At 34.3% G+C, this 17,990-nt stretch overlaps 1 protein-coding gene and 1 long non-coding RNA gene across 2 annotated transcripts; one reads left to right on the top strand and one right to left on the bottom strand.

Moving 5' to 3' along the window:
• The first annotated feature begins 1,164 nt into the window (after positions 1-1,164).
• Positions 1,165-16,089, top strand: hsd17b7 (hydroxysteroid (17-beta) dehydrogenase 7). Its single transcript, NM_001077328.1, is given in 9 exon segments — positions 1,165-1,254; positions 1,738-1,941; positions 5,164-5,256; positions 6,171-6,285; positions 7,508-7,702; positions 12,001-12,105; positions 12,209-12,265; positions 14,908-15,006; positions 15,308-16,089. Coding segments are annotated over 9 exon segments (1,023 nt in total). The 5' UTR covers positions 1,165-1,219; the 3' UTR covers positions 15,428-16,089.
• On the bottom strand, positions 15,986-16,538 carry LOC101883640 (uncharacterized). Its single transcript, XR_661947.5, has 2 exons — positions 16,291-16,538; positions 15,986-16,194 (listed from the first exon to the last, which is right to left on the bottom strand). It is a non-coding gene; the product is annotated as an uncharacterized lncRNA (long non-coding RNA).
• Between the last annotated feature and the right edge of the window lie 1,452 nt (positions 16,539-17,990).

Genomic DNA, 17,990 nt, shown 5'->3' with positions numbered 1-17,990 from the left:
TGTTTGTCCCTGAAATTAATGTACCAGGGGTGTTTTTAGTGATTTGGGCACCCCAAGCAGTTCCAGCCATGGGGTCCAACCGTCCTAAAACGCACCCTTTGTAGTTTTATTAATTTTTATTTATTTTGCAGATTTGATTCTTATATCACTGAATTTCATTTTGCATGTTTTATCTTAATTAAATCTCTACATTTGAAGTTATTTGTTTTCTTAAAAAGAATTCAGAACTGATAAAAATAATAATAATAAATCTAGAATAAATAGTTTTTAAAACTGAATCTTCATCTGACTGGAGGTGTAAGACAAATTTGCATAGATGTGATGATAATTATGTTAAAATGTAATTTATTAAATTCTCACCATACTAAATATGTTGAAACCAATGTTGTGTATCATTTGTTCTGGGTATTTATTGGGGGCCTCCAAATTTCCTAAGGCACTATGCAGCTGCTTACTTCACTTGTTGGTGAAATCCTACCCTGTCTTTTACTTTAATTGTAAGCCCCATAAAAATGCCCCTGATTGCTCCTTTAGTCAGAGTTAGGAAGAGCTCTAGTCTAGGCAGAGTCAGTCTCACTCAAAAGATAAGAAAATGCCCTGTAACAGGTGGGACATTTACATGAGAAACTTCTGTAAAAAAAAACAAAAAAAAAAAAAACATCCTGAGCTGGACCAATATGTTTTTCTTATAGTCTTATAAGTACTGCTTCAACTGAAATTAGAAAATCTTGGAAAATGTCTTTTTTTCAGAGACAGTTAATCCTGAAATGGCACCGAACAGTAGGAATGACCTTTTTTTCATTAGTTTTAACAGTCTAAACATGCGTGTAGATCTTTTAGGAAACTACACGTTTTTGAATGAATGAATAAATCGTGTTGCCTCTTTATTTTATAGTTAAACGGACCACATATTTTCACGTTATTAAAATGTATATTTTGGTTTAAACGCTTACCTTTGGCATTACAAGCATTACTTGTTAAAGACATTTCATTAGGTTTGCCTGGTCTGACAGGGGCTGAGTCTTGATTGGTCAAAGTGAATGTCCCGTCACAGAAAAGAAGAAGCTGATTGGCCAGCAGAAGTGTGACCTCCAATCACACCATGGCGGCGGTGCAAAATCCTTCGTCTGTACACAGGCAAACAACGTTAGAAGCGGTTGTGCACTGTAAGTACAGTGTGTGTCATCACAGCTCGCTACTGAATGAACATAAAGACAGAATGAAGAAAGTAGTTTTGGTAACCGGTGCAAACAGGTAACAAAACTGTGTGTGTATATATATATAAACATGTTCTCTTTATAGCTTCACATCTTGGCTGAAATTTAGCTATAGATTAACTTACTTCACCTTCACTGTTCCTATTGCTGTTATAGTGCTGTTACTGTAAAGCTATGTTTATTAAATTATTAAATAACCAAAACGAATATTAAAAAATAGGAATAGTTCGTTTCCTTCATATTATTCAGCAGCAGGTTTCTTGTTTTTTCTCTTTAGTTTCACATCACTGTTGTATAGTTATAGTTAATTGCTTTAAACTGCATTCTTTTGTTTTTATAGTCATTTTAAGTTTACATAATTATTTAAAGTTTTGCTTTTATTTAAACAACCTGAAGAAAAATAAGTAGGTTTAGGATACAGTTGTTGTAGTTGTATTATTCTGCATTTATTTGTTATATGTTGCAGAATATGTCTGTTTTTCTGTATGCGTAATAACCCTGTTTGGTTGTCTGTGTTCAGTGGCATTGGTCTTGCACTGTGTGAGCGTCTCCTGAATGAGGATGCCCAGATCGAGCTCTGTCTGGCCTGCAGGAACATGCAAAGAGCTGAAGCTGCCCGAAAGGCTCTACTCGTATCTCATCCACAGGCTCGGGTTTCTCTGTTGCACTTAGATGTGGGCAACATGCACTCTGTGGTCAAGGGTGCAGAGGAGTTCAAGAAGAAGTAAGACACCCTGGTCCCTCTTTTCCATTCGTCATACCATTCTTTTTCATTTTGATGGAGTGTAATGTTTATTTGTGTGCTGTAGTGTAACCATCATACTGCATTCAAATCTGCTTAGTGTTTCTGCATTCAGACTCTAAAGAATCGTTGATTGATAAAAAGTCATAACTAAAAGTGATAGTTCACCATAAAATATATTTATTCACCCTTAAGTGGTTCCAAACTTTTTAGGAATTTCTTTTTTTTTTTTAAACATGAAAGATGATATTTTCAAGAAAGTTGTAACCAGTGACTTTCATAGTAGGAAAAATAAATGCTATGGAAGGTATAATATTAGCAGAGCTAGGCGATTTGACCTAAAATCTAAATCTTAATTAATGGAACATTTAAACTCGATTACTATTATTGAACGATTATTTGATTTATTTATTTTTGCCCTCATAGTTCTCTGACAGGTTTAATGAAGTAATATGCTCACATATTACAAGTGAGAGACTTCTGCATGGCTGCATTACTTGATTTTAAAATAGTTGAAGGAAACACACACTGTCTACTACCTATGATTCTTTATTGAACATCAACGTTGAACAACTGAAATTAAAACACACATTGCCTTAAACGAACTTGCACTTTTGGAAACAATATAAATTATTTTCAATGTTTTTCATATTTAAAGTAGAAGGTATGGGGTACCTAGTATAGTAGGGTATGAGATGGGGCTCCGCCAGACCATGCTCATGCCTTCGATGCAGAAGTATCAACCAGCCAGACCGGGGTGATCAAAAAAATTGACCAGAAAATTAGATCAATTGTAGGTTCTGAATGTCGATTTAGATTACCTTTCGAGTAATCTGCCAGCCCTTAATATTAGGTTTGTAACAAGTAAAGGGTGAGTAAATGATGACAGAATTTTTTTCAGTTTTGGATGAACTATGCTTTTGATATATCTTTTTTGGTCCAGTTCTCAAAGGATAACCTAGAGATGTTGCTTGGGCCGCACTGTTTATGGCACAGCCATAAAAATAAATGGGGCCAAATAATTCTGACTGTGTATACATATATGACATAGTTATATATATTAGAAATCTAAACATGAACCACGAAACCTTAAGGATTAAGTTGCATAGGTGTGGGTTAATTTTTTAAATGGCAAAAAAAAAAATTGTATATTAAGTAAAGAGCCAAGTTAAAAAGTTGTCCTATGATAAATACATTAAAAATCAATTGTTGTTTATTGCATTTAAACTACTTTAAACATTATAAAAGTTTTTTTTTTCAAATAGTTGTATGCCAAATGTTCTATCCTAACAAAATACATAAATGCAAAACTTCTTTTTTCAGCTTTCAGGGGACGTTATCTTTTGTGAAATCTCAATTTTAAAAACTTGACACTTATGAATTGTTTTTTTTTGGTCCAGGGGTCAAGTATTTTAAATTGCATGTTTTGGCTAATTGCCTGGCTCGCACCTGAGTTAAATCAACCTCCCCATGCCGCCGAGTTTGAACATTGGACTCGACTGTTTGACACACGCATCTATTTACCATGAATTTAAAGTAAATAATGAATTATTTAAAATAAATGAGAAGAGAATCATTTTCTGCAGATATTAGATAAATAAGTCTTTGCTTGCTGTGCATCAGTTATGCATGTCAGAAAACAAGTGAATAAACACATGAATAGACTGCTTAACAAACTCATACATGATTGATAGTGGCTCATTTTCATGATTTGCTGCATATGAACCAATCCGGAGTTCGTGTGAATCTGCAGACCAAACCACTGTTTTCAGGTGGACTCAGATACGATTCGTGGGTGCGACTGCAAGTTTACATTCTTTTACCAAACCACAAGCTTGGCAGTAGGAAGTGCCTCTGTTTTTGCCCTGGGACGTTTTAATCACAACCTAATAAAATAAATACACATAGTACAAGTACAAGTACACAAAAACCCTACACTATCGCCAAATCTAGTTTACATTTGTTCACTGTGTACTTGTTATGTGCACCCGTATATGATGAATCTGAGAAGCAACTGTTCATTAATGGAATGTGAACAGTGCTTCAGGTGGAGTGATTCACAGGCAAACCAGTTGGACTAGTGCTGTTATAACTTATAAAATATTGCTTTTATTTGTAGAATGTAACCATGTTTTTTAACTATAGTATTATACTTCCATATCTAGTCTGGTATATATAATTTTATATATTAAATCAAAAATCTATAAATTTCATGTTTCAAATGAAGCACATAAATTATAATCAATGTATAATATTTATTAAAATAAAAATAACCATTATACAGTTGAAGTCAGAATGATCAGCCTCTCTGTATCTTTTTTTCCCTCAATTTCTGTCAATGGAAAGAATATTTTTTTCAACACATTTATAATGCCATGATGAAAGTACATAATATTTTACTTGATATTTTTCAAGTTAGCCTACTAGTATTCAGCTTAAAGTAACATTTATAGGTTTAACTAGGTTAATAGGCTAGGTTAGGGCAGTTCATTATAAAGCGATGTTTTTTTTTTCTGTAGTCTATCAAAAATCTATATTACTTAAGGGGGCTAATAATATTGATCTTAAAATGTTTTTTTTTTTTTTTTTTTTAATAAAACTGCTTTTATTCCAGCCAAAATTAAACAAATACGACTTTCTCCAGAAGAAAAAAATATTAAAGTAAATTCTGTGAAAAATACTTCTTCTACAAGTGATGTCACTGGGGGTTGGTGTTTGGTTGGGGTAGGTGTACACAGAAATTTCATTCAATATTGAATCTCTGAGCTTATTAATAATAATAAGAATAATATGTTTCCTAAAGCTTATAACACTTTTTTTTTTTCTCTGTTCTTTCCTAATTGTTTGTTATTGTATTTTCTCTTCAATGCAGTGATGTTATTTTTCTTGTATTTTACAAAAATAACAAAAGAGTAGGTGTACACATTAAAACAGCTCATAGGAGTAGGAGCTGGAGCTCAAGCCCCCCCCTCATCGGAGGTGAGCTCCACCCATGTGGCTCTGCAGCGAGCACCTTCTCCAAAAAGAAAAAAGAAATCACAGGAGGGCTAATTATTTTGACTTCAACTGTAGATGTAGTCATTATTTTCTCTTGTAAACTATATGTAAACAATTGAACAGGGTTGATGGGACTATACGTACTATATATTACGACTAAAGCACATTTGAATTACTTCTTTGATTATTCGTTTTTCTCATTAACAGGTTTAACAGATTGGACTATCTGTATCTCAATGCTGGAATCATGCCTAATCCCACGGTGGATCACGTAGCCTTTTATCGGGGCCTGTTTTCTAGGTAAAGTATTCACACTATATAAACTACCATTAAATAGTTTATATGTTCAACATATTTGTTTCTTTTGGAAAGAATGAATTAAATTGGATATAAATTGACAGTAAATACAATTATAATGGTACTTTTTTTAAATATACACCATTCTTCTTTTCTGAATAGTTCAGTTAGGCTTATAAAAGATAAAAATATATATAGTTTCAACAAATTTTTAAACAATAGTTTTAATAACCAATTTTTAATAATGTTTTTCTTTGCCATGATGACAGTGCATAGTATTTTTCTACCTATTTTGCAAAAGACTATATTCAGTTTGAAGTTTGATTTAAAGGGTTAGCTAGGTTATTGTGTTAATTAGGTAAGTGTGGTTTGTTCTGCAGCCAATTTAAATAAATAATTTAATTAATTAATTAACTAATAACAGGGCTAATACTGACTTTTAGAAAACATAAAAAAAATAATAATAATAAAATCTACTTTTATTCCAGTGAAACTAAAAAAAAATAAGATTTTAAAAATTGTGTTGTTTGATCTGCAGCTAAGTGAAAAAAAAAATAACAGGGTTAATATTGACTTTTATAAAACATTTTAAAAATTAAAAACTACATTTATTCCAGTCAAACTAAAAGAAGTATGATTTTGAAAATTGTGTGGTTTGTTCTGCAGCCAATTAAAAAAATAAATAAACAAATAATGGGGCTAATATTGACTTTTTAAAAATATTGAAATATTAAAAACTTATTTTATTCCAGCCCAACTAAAAGAAATAAGACTTTGAAAATTCCCTTGCTAAGTAAAAATCTCTTGAGGAAATATTTAGAAAAAATAAAATAAATTTTAGAGAGCTAATAATTTTTACCTTCAAGTGTATTTGTCTTTGTTGATAATTCTCTATTATATGTGCTTTTGATCACCAGAAATGCGATTAAAATGTTGACCACGGGGGAGGGTATTCTGACCCAGGAAGATAAGGTCACACCCATTGGTTTGCAGGAGGTGTTTGCTACTAATCTTTTTGGTCATTTCCTTCTGGTAAGTGGATGGTTTTGGCACAATGAACGTGTTTCGATGACCAAGCATAAAGATAAACAAAAATATAATACCAAAACCAGTGTGACTTCCACTGCATCATAATTTGGCTGCGCTGGAACATCACATATTTATAGTACTTTCCATGCAGCACTATCAAACAATTCATCTGCCTCACAATGGTCTCTCCCAGGGAATTATTTCATTTCTAAATGCCACAGGATTCCTTCTGCTGTTGTTAGTAACCTGTTCTCTGGCAGCTGCCCTGATCAATAATTCATCTGAAGGACTCTAGTGCTAAAGATGTGTTGTGTCCTCAAATTGCAGCCCTCATGAAGTGTTTCTATTTGTTAATTGAAGAGCTCATTCATTTGCATTATGAGGCATCTGGCCTTCAGTATAGGTAGTTAAGGCAGTGCTGTTCTCTCTATGTGTTACCCTATGTAGTGGAGTTATTGTGGCTCAAGTGGCATAGGCATTAAAGTTTCAGTAGGTATGACACTCCATGTCCTCGAAGGCTAGGCGAGACGTATCGATTTACTGCTGCGACAGCACCGGGTGTCTGAGGGGGAGCAAGTGAGACTTGTGTTTCTAGTCAAATTGCCCTCTGCTTCTCCCTCACATGGACACTAAATGATTCTGTTTTGTTATTATAAATATTAATATTATTCAGAATACATGTAACTATAGATGAGTTAAGTTTGTAAACAAACGTTATTGTTGGGTTGACCAAGTCTAATGAATTAGCATGTCGCTAGCAAAAATTAACATCATACTATCATTGTGATAGCATTTTACCATTGCATTAGCATGTTTTACCATACATTTGGATATTACTAACAAGCTTTTATCATAAATTAGCTTGTTGCTCGCCTGTTTGTAACATGAATTAGCATGCTGATAATGCAAATAAGCATGTTACATAATTGCACGTTGGAATTTTGCTAGCTTATTTCTAACACAAATAAGAACTTATTTCTAGCATAAATTAGCATGTTGTTAGCTTGTTTTTATCATGATCAAAGTTTTTGCTAGCATGTGAATTAGCATGCTGTTGGCAAGAATTACTATGCTGCTGGGATATTTTCAACAGAAATTAGCATGTTTAAACAAAACATTAACAAATTATTGTCAACAGAGCATACAGTGTTTTTGTCATTTTGTTTAACACTTTTTATGATGTAAAAATAAAATAATAACTCATACATTTTTGATATTTTGACAGGTGAAAGAACTGGAGCCTTTATTGTGCCAGACAGAGCACAATTCTTTAGTCATCTGGACGTCCTCCAGTAATGCCCAGCGATCCTCCTTTAATCTCGAAGATGTGCAGCATAAGAACGGCCCTTTGCCCTACAGCTCGTCGAAATATGCTTCAGACCTGCTTAGCTTAGCCTTGAACCGCCACTACAACAGCCAGGTACACTCCAAAAATGTACACTGCTTGTTCAGACTACTCATTTAAAAGAATAATTTGTTTAGAGATCTATTTGGGGATAACTTAATTGTTTTATGTTCAAAACAAGTTAACATAATCGATTTGTATTGGGACAACATGTAGGAATTGTGTGGAACCCAGCATTTTTTACAGTTCTGTAAAATTAAGACCATTTCTCAATAACTAGTCGTAAAAATAAAAATAAACAGTTGAAGTCAGAATTATTAGCCCCCCTCAGTTATTAGCCCACCTGTCAATTTTTTCCCCAATTTCTGTTTAACGGAGAGAAAAAACACATTTCTAAACATAATAGTTTTAATAACTCATTTCTAATAAGTGATTAATTTTATCTTTGCCATTATGACAGTAAATAATATTTTAATAAATTTTAAATAAATTTTAATAAATATTTTTAAAGGCACTTCTATACAGCTTAAAGTGACATTTAAAGGCTTATCTAGGTTAATTAGGTTAACTAGGCAGGTTAGGGTAATTAGGCAAGTTATTGTATAATGATGGTTTGTTCTGTAGACTATCGAAAAATTTATATTTATATATAGCTTAAAGGGTCTAATAATTTTGTCCTTAATTTTATTATTTTATTTTATTAAAAACTGTTTTTATTCTAGCTGAAATAAAACAAATAAAACTTTCTCCAGAAGAAAAAATATTATCAGACATACTGTGAAAATTTCCTTGCCCTGTTAAACATTGTTTGGAAAATATTTTTAAAAAGAGGGGGCCAATAATTCTGACTTCAACTGTATATTGTTGAAATCACTTTGATAACAATAATGACAAACATAATCCAGCTTGCTTTAACCTGCACTCTAAGAAAAATGTTTTTTTTTACCAATTTCTTTGGTTAAATGGTGTTCATGTCATCACTAAGCGAATGTTGAAATTTTACGTTAATGATGATCTATAGCAGGGGTGCTCAACCCTGCTCCTGGAGATCGACCTTCCTAAAGAGTTCAGCTCCAACCCTGATCAAACACACCTGAATCAATTAATTAGGACCTGAACAGCAGTTGATAAATACAGGCGAGTGTGTTTAATATGGGTTGCAACTGAAATCTGCAGGAAGGTCGATCTCCAGGAACGGGGTTGTTCACCCCTGATCTATAACAAGTGTGTAGATTCGCTCTTGACATTGGTGGAGACATACATCCCTAGGGCGCATGCCTTGAACAGTACAAAATTCTGTTTCGCACTTTTAAAAACATGATTAAAGTACTTAATCATTAAAAAACACTTAATAATACATATAACAATCCTGTCCCATACTGATAAAGTCAATTTACAGGATTTTTCTGTACTTGGGCTTTGAGGAGGTATGCGTGTAGAGAAATTTAGAGAGGTGTGTGACACAATTGAATGGTTTCATCCTGATTATTGTTTTTCATAATCATGGAGGCCAAAATCAAATCAGAATTTAAATTTATTGCACTGCCTTAGTTAATAGTATTACGGTGAACTAGTAGCGAACTTGACTAAGTGCACGTGTAGGTTTTAACGGAGCATTACTTGAAGTCGATTAAATTTGTATTAGTAGGGACATTTCAGTAATTGGTGGATATTGGTGAGGACATGTCCTCTCTTTCTATGCCAATTCTACCCTCTTTGATCTATAGCAGGGGTGCCCAAACTCGGTTCTGGAGAACCAGTGTCCTGCATATTTTAGTTCCAACCCCAATTAAACACACCTGAACCAGCCAGTCGAGCTCTATCTAGATATACTAAAACTTTCAGGCAAGTGTGTTGAAGGAAGTTGGAGCTAAACTATGCAGGACACCAGCCCTCCAGGACCGAGTTTAGACACCCCTGATCTATAGAAAAAAGGTCAACAATGAGGTTATGGTGGCATCTAAAGTATTAAAGACCTCAAGCATTAAATCCAGCATATGACAACTGTAGTGTTGAATAGAATAAACAGAATCGTTTCAGCATCGATATCGCAATGTGTGTATCCACAGTAGTCACATCGATATGCAATGTTTTTTTTTCCTCAAAAGGGTTTTTATTGAACATGTTAGATATGAAAAGTGTACAAATAGCTTTACAATTTTTTTTTTTAAACACAACAAACAAAACCTGTCACACACATATACATTTAGGTTCTATAAAAATAAATGAATAATATTAAAATAATATACTAATAAATAATAATATTAAGTAAAGCATATTTTACTCATATCTATAAAAAGGAAAGAAAAGAAAATGAAAAAGATATTAATAAAAATAAGAAGGAAAGGTTCTACTCTTCTAAAATAACTGAAGGGGCCATCTACTTTATGTGATCTAAAACAGGTTGCCAAATGGGAAAAAACATATCAGTGCAACCTCTTATAGCAGGGGTCAACAATCTAGGTCCTGGAGGGCCGGTGTCCCTGCAGGGTTTAGCTTCAACTTGACTCAACACACCTGCCTGGATGTTTCAAGTATACCTAGTAAGACCTTAATTAGCTTGTTCAGGTGTGTTCGATTAGGGTTGGAGCTAAAATCTGCAGGACACCGGCCCTCCAGGTACAAGTTTGGTGACCACTGTCTTATAGTGTATCCTATATTTTTTCTAAGGTCAGGTTGTGTAGAAGTTCTGTAAGCCATTGATTAAAGGTTGGAGGATTTTTTTTTTTTTGCTTCAAGCGTGGCAAAGACAATCACATTTATCTTACTTTTATTAAAACGTAAGGACTTTGGTGTGATCCAAATATTGAAATGATGGCCTCAGGTTCTGTATAGGTATTTAATGTGTCAGAGAAGGCGACGCAGTGGTGCAGTGGGTAGTGCTGTCACCGCACAGCAAGAAGGTCGCTGGTTCGAACCTCGGCTCGGCATCAGTTGGCATTTCTTTTTGCATTTTCTCCCTGCCTTCACCTAGGTTTCCTCCAGGTGCTCCGGTTTCCCCCACAGTCTAAAGACATGTGGTACAGTTGAATTGGGTAGGCTAAATTGTCCGTAGTGTGTGAGTGTGTGTATAAATGAGTGTGTGGATGTTTCCCAGAGATGGGTTGTGGCTGGAAGGGCATACGCTGCATAAAAAACATGCTGGATAAGTTGGCAGTTCATTCCGCTGAGGCGACCCCAGATTAATAAAGGGACTAAGCCGACAAGAAAATGAATGAATGAATAAATCTGGATTATAGTTGAATAGGAGCTACAGAATTGTATTTAATCGCTGGAATTAATTTGATTAAAGCAACAACAACAACAAAATTATTACTTAGAATTTTTGTCTTTGTTTCTAGTCCTTGATCTAATTTTTTAGATATTTAGACTAGAAATTAGACGAAGAAAAGCATTTTTTTGTATTGTGACTCCACAGAAAACCATCAAATAGTGCTATTTAACTATCTTGTGAAACTAGTCATTTCGTAATATATATATATATATATATATATATTTTTTTTTTTTATTATATATATATATATATATATATATATATATATATATATATATATATATATATATATATATATATATATATATAATCGTTATTAAAGTTACAAAATTTTCTTGTGGCCGGATGTTTTAAACGCTGAAATATTGAAATGTTTACATGCTTTAAAGGGATAGCTTACTCAAAGACTAAAATGTTCTCACTATTTACTCACACGTCACTTGTTTCAATATACTAAAGGAGTTATTGTTGTACAATCCATTTATTACTTTTTTCAATTTACATATCACAACAGATTACACAGTTACAGAATAATAATCAAAGACACAGCAAACTTTTTATACAAAATAAAATAAATAAATCAACAAGAAAAAAAGGATATGTTTAAATTAGGTAAAGTATGTTTTCTGAGTCTGTTTAGACCATGATACTCCCCTACTCCCTCTAAGCTTGTTCTTGTTGTAGCAGACTGTCAACATTTACATTATACTTCAGAAAGTTATTAAAAGGTCTCCAGATATTTTCAAACACATTTTGTTTCTTTTTGACATTGTATGTGATCTTTTCCATTCACATATGTGATGCCATTTCTTTAATCCACTTTCCTATTCTGGGTTCATTTATATTTTCCCAATTAAGAGCAATAATACGTTAAGCTTGTAAAATACACGTCAATGAATCTGACCTCTTTGCTTTGTAAGTGAGGGCTGACAGGATTATATTGCAATATTTAGCGCAGAAAAATAAAATATCGCAATTTCATATATTTTTAATAGCGTGCAGCCCTAAACAGTATCATCTGCTGGTGTGGACACTAACATAGTTATCATTCTTGATGTGATCTGGCCTTTAGTGATGAATTCTGGTGATCTGTCTGCAGGGTATGTTCTCATCAGTGATCTGCCCTGGTCTGGTCATGACTAACCTCACCTATGGCATTCTGCCTTCATTGTTCTGGACTATCATCATGCCAATATTGTTTCTTGTAGGTCCCATATTTACTTTGCTTTTTATGATATAATATGAAACAAATGTAACATTGTGTGAATGTTAACACACCACATGTTTTTAATGTTCTGTCTCATTAGATAAGGATATTCACCAATTCTTTTACCCTCTCACCTTACAATGGAGCGGAGGCTTTGGTATGTACCTGCACCACCCCAAATGTTTGTCATATGTCTCTTCGAAGTTTAATCCTAAAAAACGCACATTATATTGCATAATTTTATAAAGCTACTGAGTAGGGATGTTCAGCATTGACCAAATTATTTTATCAGTATTTTCTGGAATTTATTTTCAATAACAAGCATGAAACCATTAGTTGGTGGCAGAAAGTCGTTTATTCAGATGATTAATTCAAAAAGGCTGATTCATTTAGAAACAAAGCAAGTGACTCCCTGCATACCAATATGCATAAAATACAATATACACTCACCGGCCACTTTATTAGGTGCACCTGTTCAACTACTACTCGTTAGCACAAATTTCTTATCAGCCAATCACATGGCAGCAACTCAACGCATTTAGACATGGTCAAGACGATCTGCTGCAGTTCACACTGAGCATCAGAATGGGGAAAAAAAGGGGATTTAAGTGACTTTGAACGTGGCATGGTTGTTAGTGCCAGATGGGCGTGTCTAAGTATTTCAGAAACTGCTGTTCTACTGGGATTATCGTGCACAACTTTATCTAGTGTTTACAGAGCATAGTCTGAAAAACAGAAAATGTCCAGTGAGTGGCAGTTCAGTGGGTGCAAATGCCTAGTTGATGCCAGATGGCCAGAAAAGAATAGCCAGACTGGTTTAAGCTAATAAAAGGGCAACAAAAATGTTGCCTAGTCTGATGAGTCTCGATTTCTCCTGGGACATTCGGATGGTAGGTTCTGAATTTGGCATCGACAACATGAAAGCATGAATCCATCCTGGCTTTATTGACGGTTCAGGCTGGTGGTGGTGGGGTAATTGTATGGGGGATATTTTCTTGGCACACTTTGGGCCCATTAGTACCAATTGAGCATTGTGTCAACGCCACAGCCTACCTGAGTAATGTTGGTGACCATGTCCATCCCCTCATGACCACAGTGTACCCATCTTTTGATGGTTACTTCCAGCAAGATAACGCGCCATGTCATAAAGCGCAAATCATCTTAGACTGGTTTCTTGAACATGTCAATGAGTTCACTGTACTTAAATGGCCTCCACAGTAACCAGATCTCAATCCAGTAGAGCACCTTTGGGATGTGGTGGAACGGGAGATTCTCATCATTGATGTGCAGCTGACAAATCTGCAGCCATTGCGTGATGCTATCATGTCAATATGGACCAAAATCTCTGAGGAATGTTTCCAGTACCTTGTTGAATCTTTGCCATGAAGGATTAAGCAAAATAGGCCCAACATGGTACTAGTAAGGTGTACCTAATAAAGTGGCCAGAGAGTGTATATGTTTTTATTTTTATAATTCTTTAATTTAAAAAAACAATATTGATTCAGAAAAAAAAAAAACTATTCCAATTGAAGTCAGTGCCAGTGAAAGACTGGTTTTTCTTAATGTGCAGCAAATCTTTTCAAAGGTCACAAAATTAGTAAAAAAATTCCCAAATGTGAATTAGAAGAGTTTTCATCAAACTGTTGGAGTGGTTAATTGTAGTATTGGTAACCTAGTAAAGGACAGTAAACAAGGCAAGTATTAGCGTAATGTTTGCTATATTATAAATTACAGAAAATGGCAAAATAATTTCCATCTCCCACATCCCAAACCACTTCGTGAACTTTTTTTTTGCGAATTGAGTTATATTTAAATTTAAACATTCTTCAAAACATTTGGGATAATATAACTATAAAATAAATAACACTGTTCACGTGGTTTTGGATATTTTAAGTGAAGTTTATTTATAAACTAATTTCGAGAGAATCATGTGCTTATGATTGACCATAGCTGGTCTCGCATTAGCTATCATATGATTTACCAATCAGACAAATCCAAACGCACCAAGATTTTCTTACCCTAGTCATCTTCTCTATGAAGAACCCCCTCCATCCACCCCTACTCCTCCTCCACTTTCCTAGATTAATCCAGGACAGGGTGACACGGTGGCTCAGTGATTAGCACTGTCGCCTCACAGCAAGACAGTCACTGTTTTGAGTTCTGGCTGGGCCAGTTGGCATTGTGTGGAGTGTACCTGTTCTTCTTTTGCTCGCGTGGGTTTCCCCCCGGTACTCTGGTTTCCTCTCACAGTCCAAAGACATTCGGTATAAGTGAACTGAATAAACCAAATTGGCACAGTATGTAAGAGTTTTAGTACTGGGCTATCACCACGTAGCCATATGCTGAAAATAGGAAAAGGCCAAGCGAACTAATTTGGAGGAGTTCTCGAAACCTAAGTGCTCAGACTCCCCTCTCTCAAAGATCTTCTGATCTCAGGGCTCTCTCCCAGCATAGCATGCCAAACACACTTTATTATCAATCATCAGCTAAGTGTGAACTCTTGAATGAAAACATTTTACACACTGTGTCTAACTATATCATGGCATAAATAAAAAACAATAAAACCTGTATGGATTTTTTTTATTGAATTAGAGTTCTACTAATCACACAATACTGCTAAATTGTATGACTGGAAGTTCTGTTTCATAGTACATAGTGCAAATAAATCAAGGTGCCGCTTTGACTCTTAGTGTAAAGCTTATTGTTGCACTTAAGTTAAAGAACTTGTTTCATTGACAATTGTTTGGGCCTCAGCTTTCTTCCAGTCTCGACTTTCATCTATTGTTTTTTATTACACAGTATTGGCTGTTCAAGCAGAAACCTGAGTCTCTGGACCCGATGGCCAAATACCATAGTTTGACCTCTGGGCTCGGAAACAATTACACCCGACCAAGCAAGGTCAGAACTGACAATCAGGTTCTTTTGTTTTTTAGTTTAGTTTTTTTCTTCATTTTGTTGTCAGAATTTTAGTTCTTTACTTAATCTGAGTATATAACACTGAAAAAATATTCAAAGATGATTTTTTTTAAGTTAAGTGGTTGTAAATTGAGCTGAATTTAAACAAACAAATTAAGTTGAACATTACTAAATTTAATTTGTTTGTTTTTTATTTAACACATATAAATTGAAAAATTGACTGAATGTTTATCTGCTTGTTCATACTCTTTAAATACTCTAATGTTAACTGTTTTTTTTTCAGATGGATCTTGATGAAAACATGTCAGAGGCCTTCTATGTGAAGCTGTTAGAGCTGGAAGATACAGTGCGGAAGAAGCTAAGAGCAGAGAATCCTGATTTCAAAGAAAGAAATGGAATGTGAAAAATGGAGAAAACTTTACAAACCACACTTCCATCTTTAAAAATGATCTAGGTCATTTATAAACTGCTCATGGAGATTTTTCGAAATATTAGGTTTGGTTGGTTTGAATGTCTTAAAAATAGATAAAGATCCCAAAAAAAAAACATTTCAGTTAATTTACTTAACCCTCTGGCCAATTTAAGATGCTTGGGGCTATTTTTGTAATCATCATAATTACTGTGAAAAGTCAGAGTGTCTGACTGTGCTAGAAATGGGACAACAGGTCTGTCATGTATTTTATCTTTATATATCTTTGTCCATTATTATGGGACCACTGAAAGGGACCTCTTCTAAAATGCTTTGATTTATAATATATAATAATTAGCACAGGTTGTGATGGGACATTGAATGCAATATGTGTGCATTTCCTGATTAATAAGTTGCTTGGTGTATTATGTTTGTATTGCTGTATACGTGTTTGATTTGTCATTTTTAGCTCAACCTTGACCTTGTCTTCTCTACAAAAAAAAAAAGTTTATCCTCATTCAGCTGATAAGTAAAACTTTCTTAACACAATAGGCACATATAAGCTACATTGTTTATGGGTGTTCATATTCAAATTACAACAAAGTGCAGTTGTAACACATTTATTAAACTGCATTAAAGCTCTTACAGATCCGAAACAAAGAACTGTGTTAGTATTTTAATGTTCCGTAAATGAATTCTGAGTTGGAGGATTGCAGGTATTGATGGTTTGCAGTGATGATGGCGAAGCTTGATATATTTACCTGTTAACAACAACAAAAACGTTTATGCTATAATAACCAACTTAGTTTTCTGTTTTGCCATACATTTTAACCTGACGATATTTGTTCTAATCTTACCTGTGTCTTGAAGCGGAGTTCTCTGCGTTCCCTATGAATAACTGGAGTTTGTGATGTTTTCTTCAATTTTCATAGTGTTAATCCACAATATATGACGAGGCGATGTAACTGTGCCTCGGCTGATCCATTAAACGTCGAGTGTGTGTCGGATAACTTGTCTCCAGATCTTCAGGATCCGCGAAGATTTGTTGCAGAGGGACTTGAGAGACGCTGCTCGTGTCGCACTCTGGGTCTTCAGAGGAGCCGCTGAGTTTCGGGTTGCAGAAAGCCCAGACCATGCCGCAAAAGTACACGAAAAACGCTGACATCACCAAAAACATCAGCGCATACGACTCAATCATCGCCTCAGTCACCGCATTCGGCATCTCTGTTAAAATAGGCTTAAGGTTTCTGCAAATAAATGACCGTAAATCAGTCTTCCTCAGCCGGGTGTAACCAGCGCGCTTGGGTATCACCACTGCCTTGATTTGATACAGGCTATACGTGGAGAACTAAACTGCTTTGTCAACATTCAGTAATAAATATAAATCTATAAGAGAAAACCATTTTAACTAAATAACAATAGGCTATATTTCTTTGATTCGTTTTACGACGGAAAACGACCGTTTTAATAAATATACATGTTTTTTGAATTTCATCCAAAGGTGAGGCTACCTAAAAGTTCACCCAAAAATGAAAATATTTTATCCATTCAATATTTACCCATTCTTGACATGTTCCAAAGCAGAGCTGTTTTGTTATGTTGAACACAAAATAAGATATTGCATTTATTAATATTATAATAGTCTACAGATAAATTGTTGTTATGTACTCTAACCTACCTAGTTAACCTATTTATGCCTTTAAATATCACTTTAAGCTGTATAGAAGAGTCTTGAAAATAAAATATTATTTACTGTCATCATGGCAAAGATAATATAAATCAGTTTTTAGAAATGGGTTAGGTCTATTAAAACTATTATGATTAGAAATATGTTGAAAAAATCTCTTCGTTTAACAGAAATTGGGGGGAAAATTAACAGGGGGCTAATTCAGGGTGTAAATGACTGGAATAAAAAAAAAAGATTTATTGTTTTTGATGGCATAGCAGTATAGGACAAATGAGGTCATGAAGGGGACAAATTCTGGAACTTAGTCAGTGAGGGGTGGGTCTTCTGAACCACCCGAACCCCCTGACTACGAGCCTGGCTTGGAGATACTGGTGGAGGGCGTCACATGGGCTGGTTGAGCATGGTTTGCCCTGGCTGCTTTTCAAGCTTCAACCATGTTTATATAGGCCTAGTGCAGGGTGTCCAAACTTTTCCTAATGACAGGCCAAAAACTAAACTTGATTGAGGGTGGTGGGCCGGAAGTAAATATACCAAGCTGTAAAGTTGTCAATATCATTTCCTAATTTATTATTGTAATTCATTATCTAATTTATTATATAATTTATTTAATGCTATAAATTATTACATTTAAAGGGACTAAGCCAAAAAGTAAAATGAATAAATGAATTATTACATTTAAAATACTTGTAATATAATATTAATTATACAGTTTTGTACATTTTATAATCAACATCTTGCAATAAAAAAACATGAACAATCATATTTATATAACTAAAAAAAAATACACTTTTCCTTGATTCACTTGCTGATGTCAATGTCTGCTGATGTCAATGTCTGCTATTTATCAACTGACTGTTTTTATTTATTTAT

Source organism: Danio rerio, chromosome 6 (assembly GCF_049306965.1).
Source record: "Danio rerio strain Tuebingen ecotype United States chromosome 6, GRCz12tu, whole genome shotgun sequence".
Taxonomy (NCBI): Eukaryota; Metazoa; Chordata; class Actinopteri; order Cypriniformes; family Danionidae; genus Danio; species Danio rerio.
This window is presented reverse-complemented; position numbering and strand designations above follow the sequence as displayed.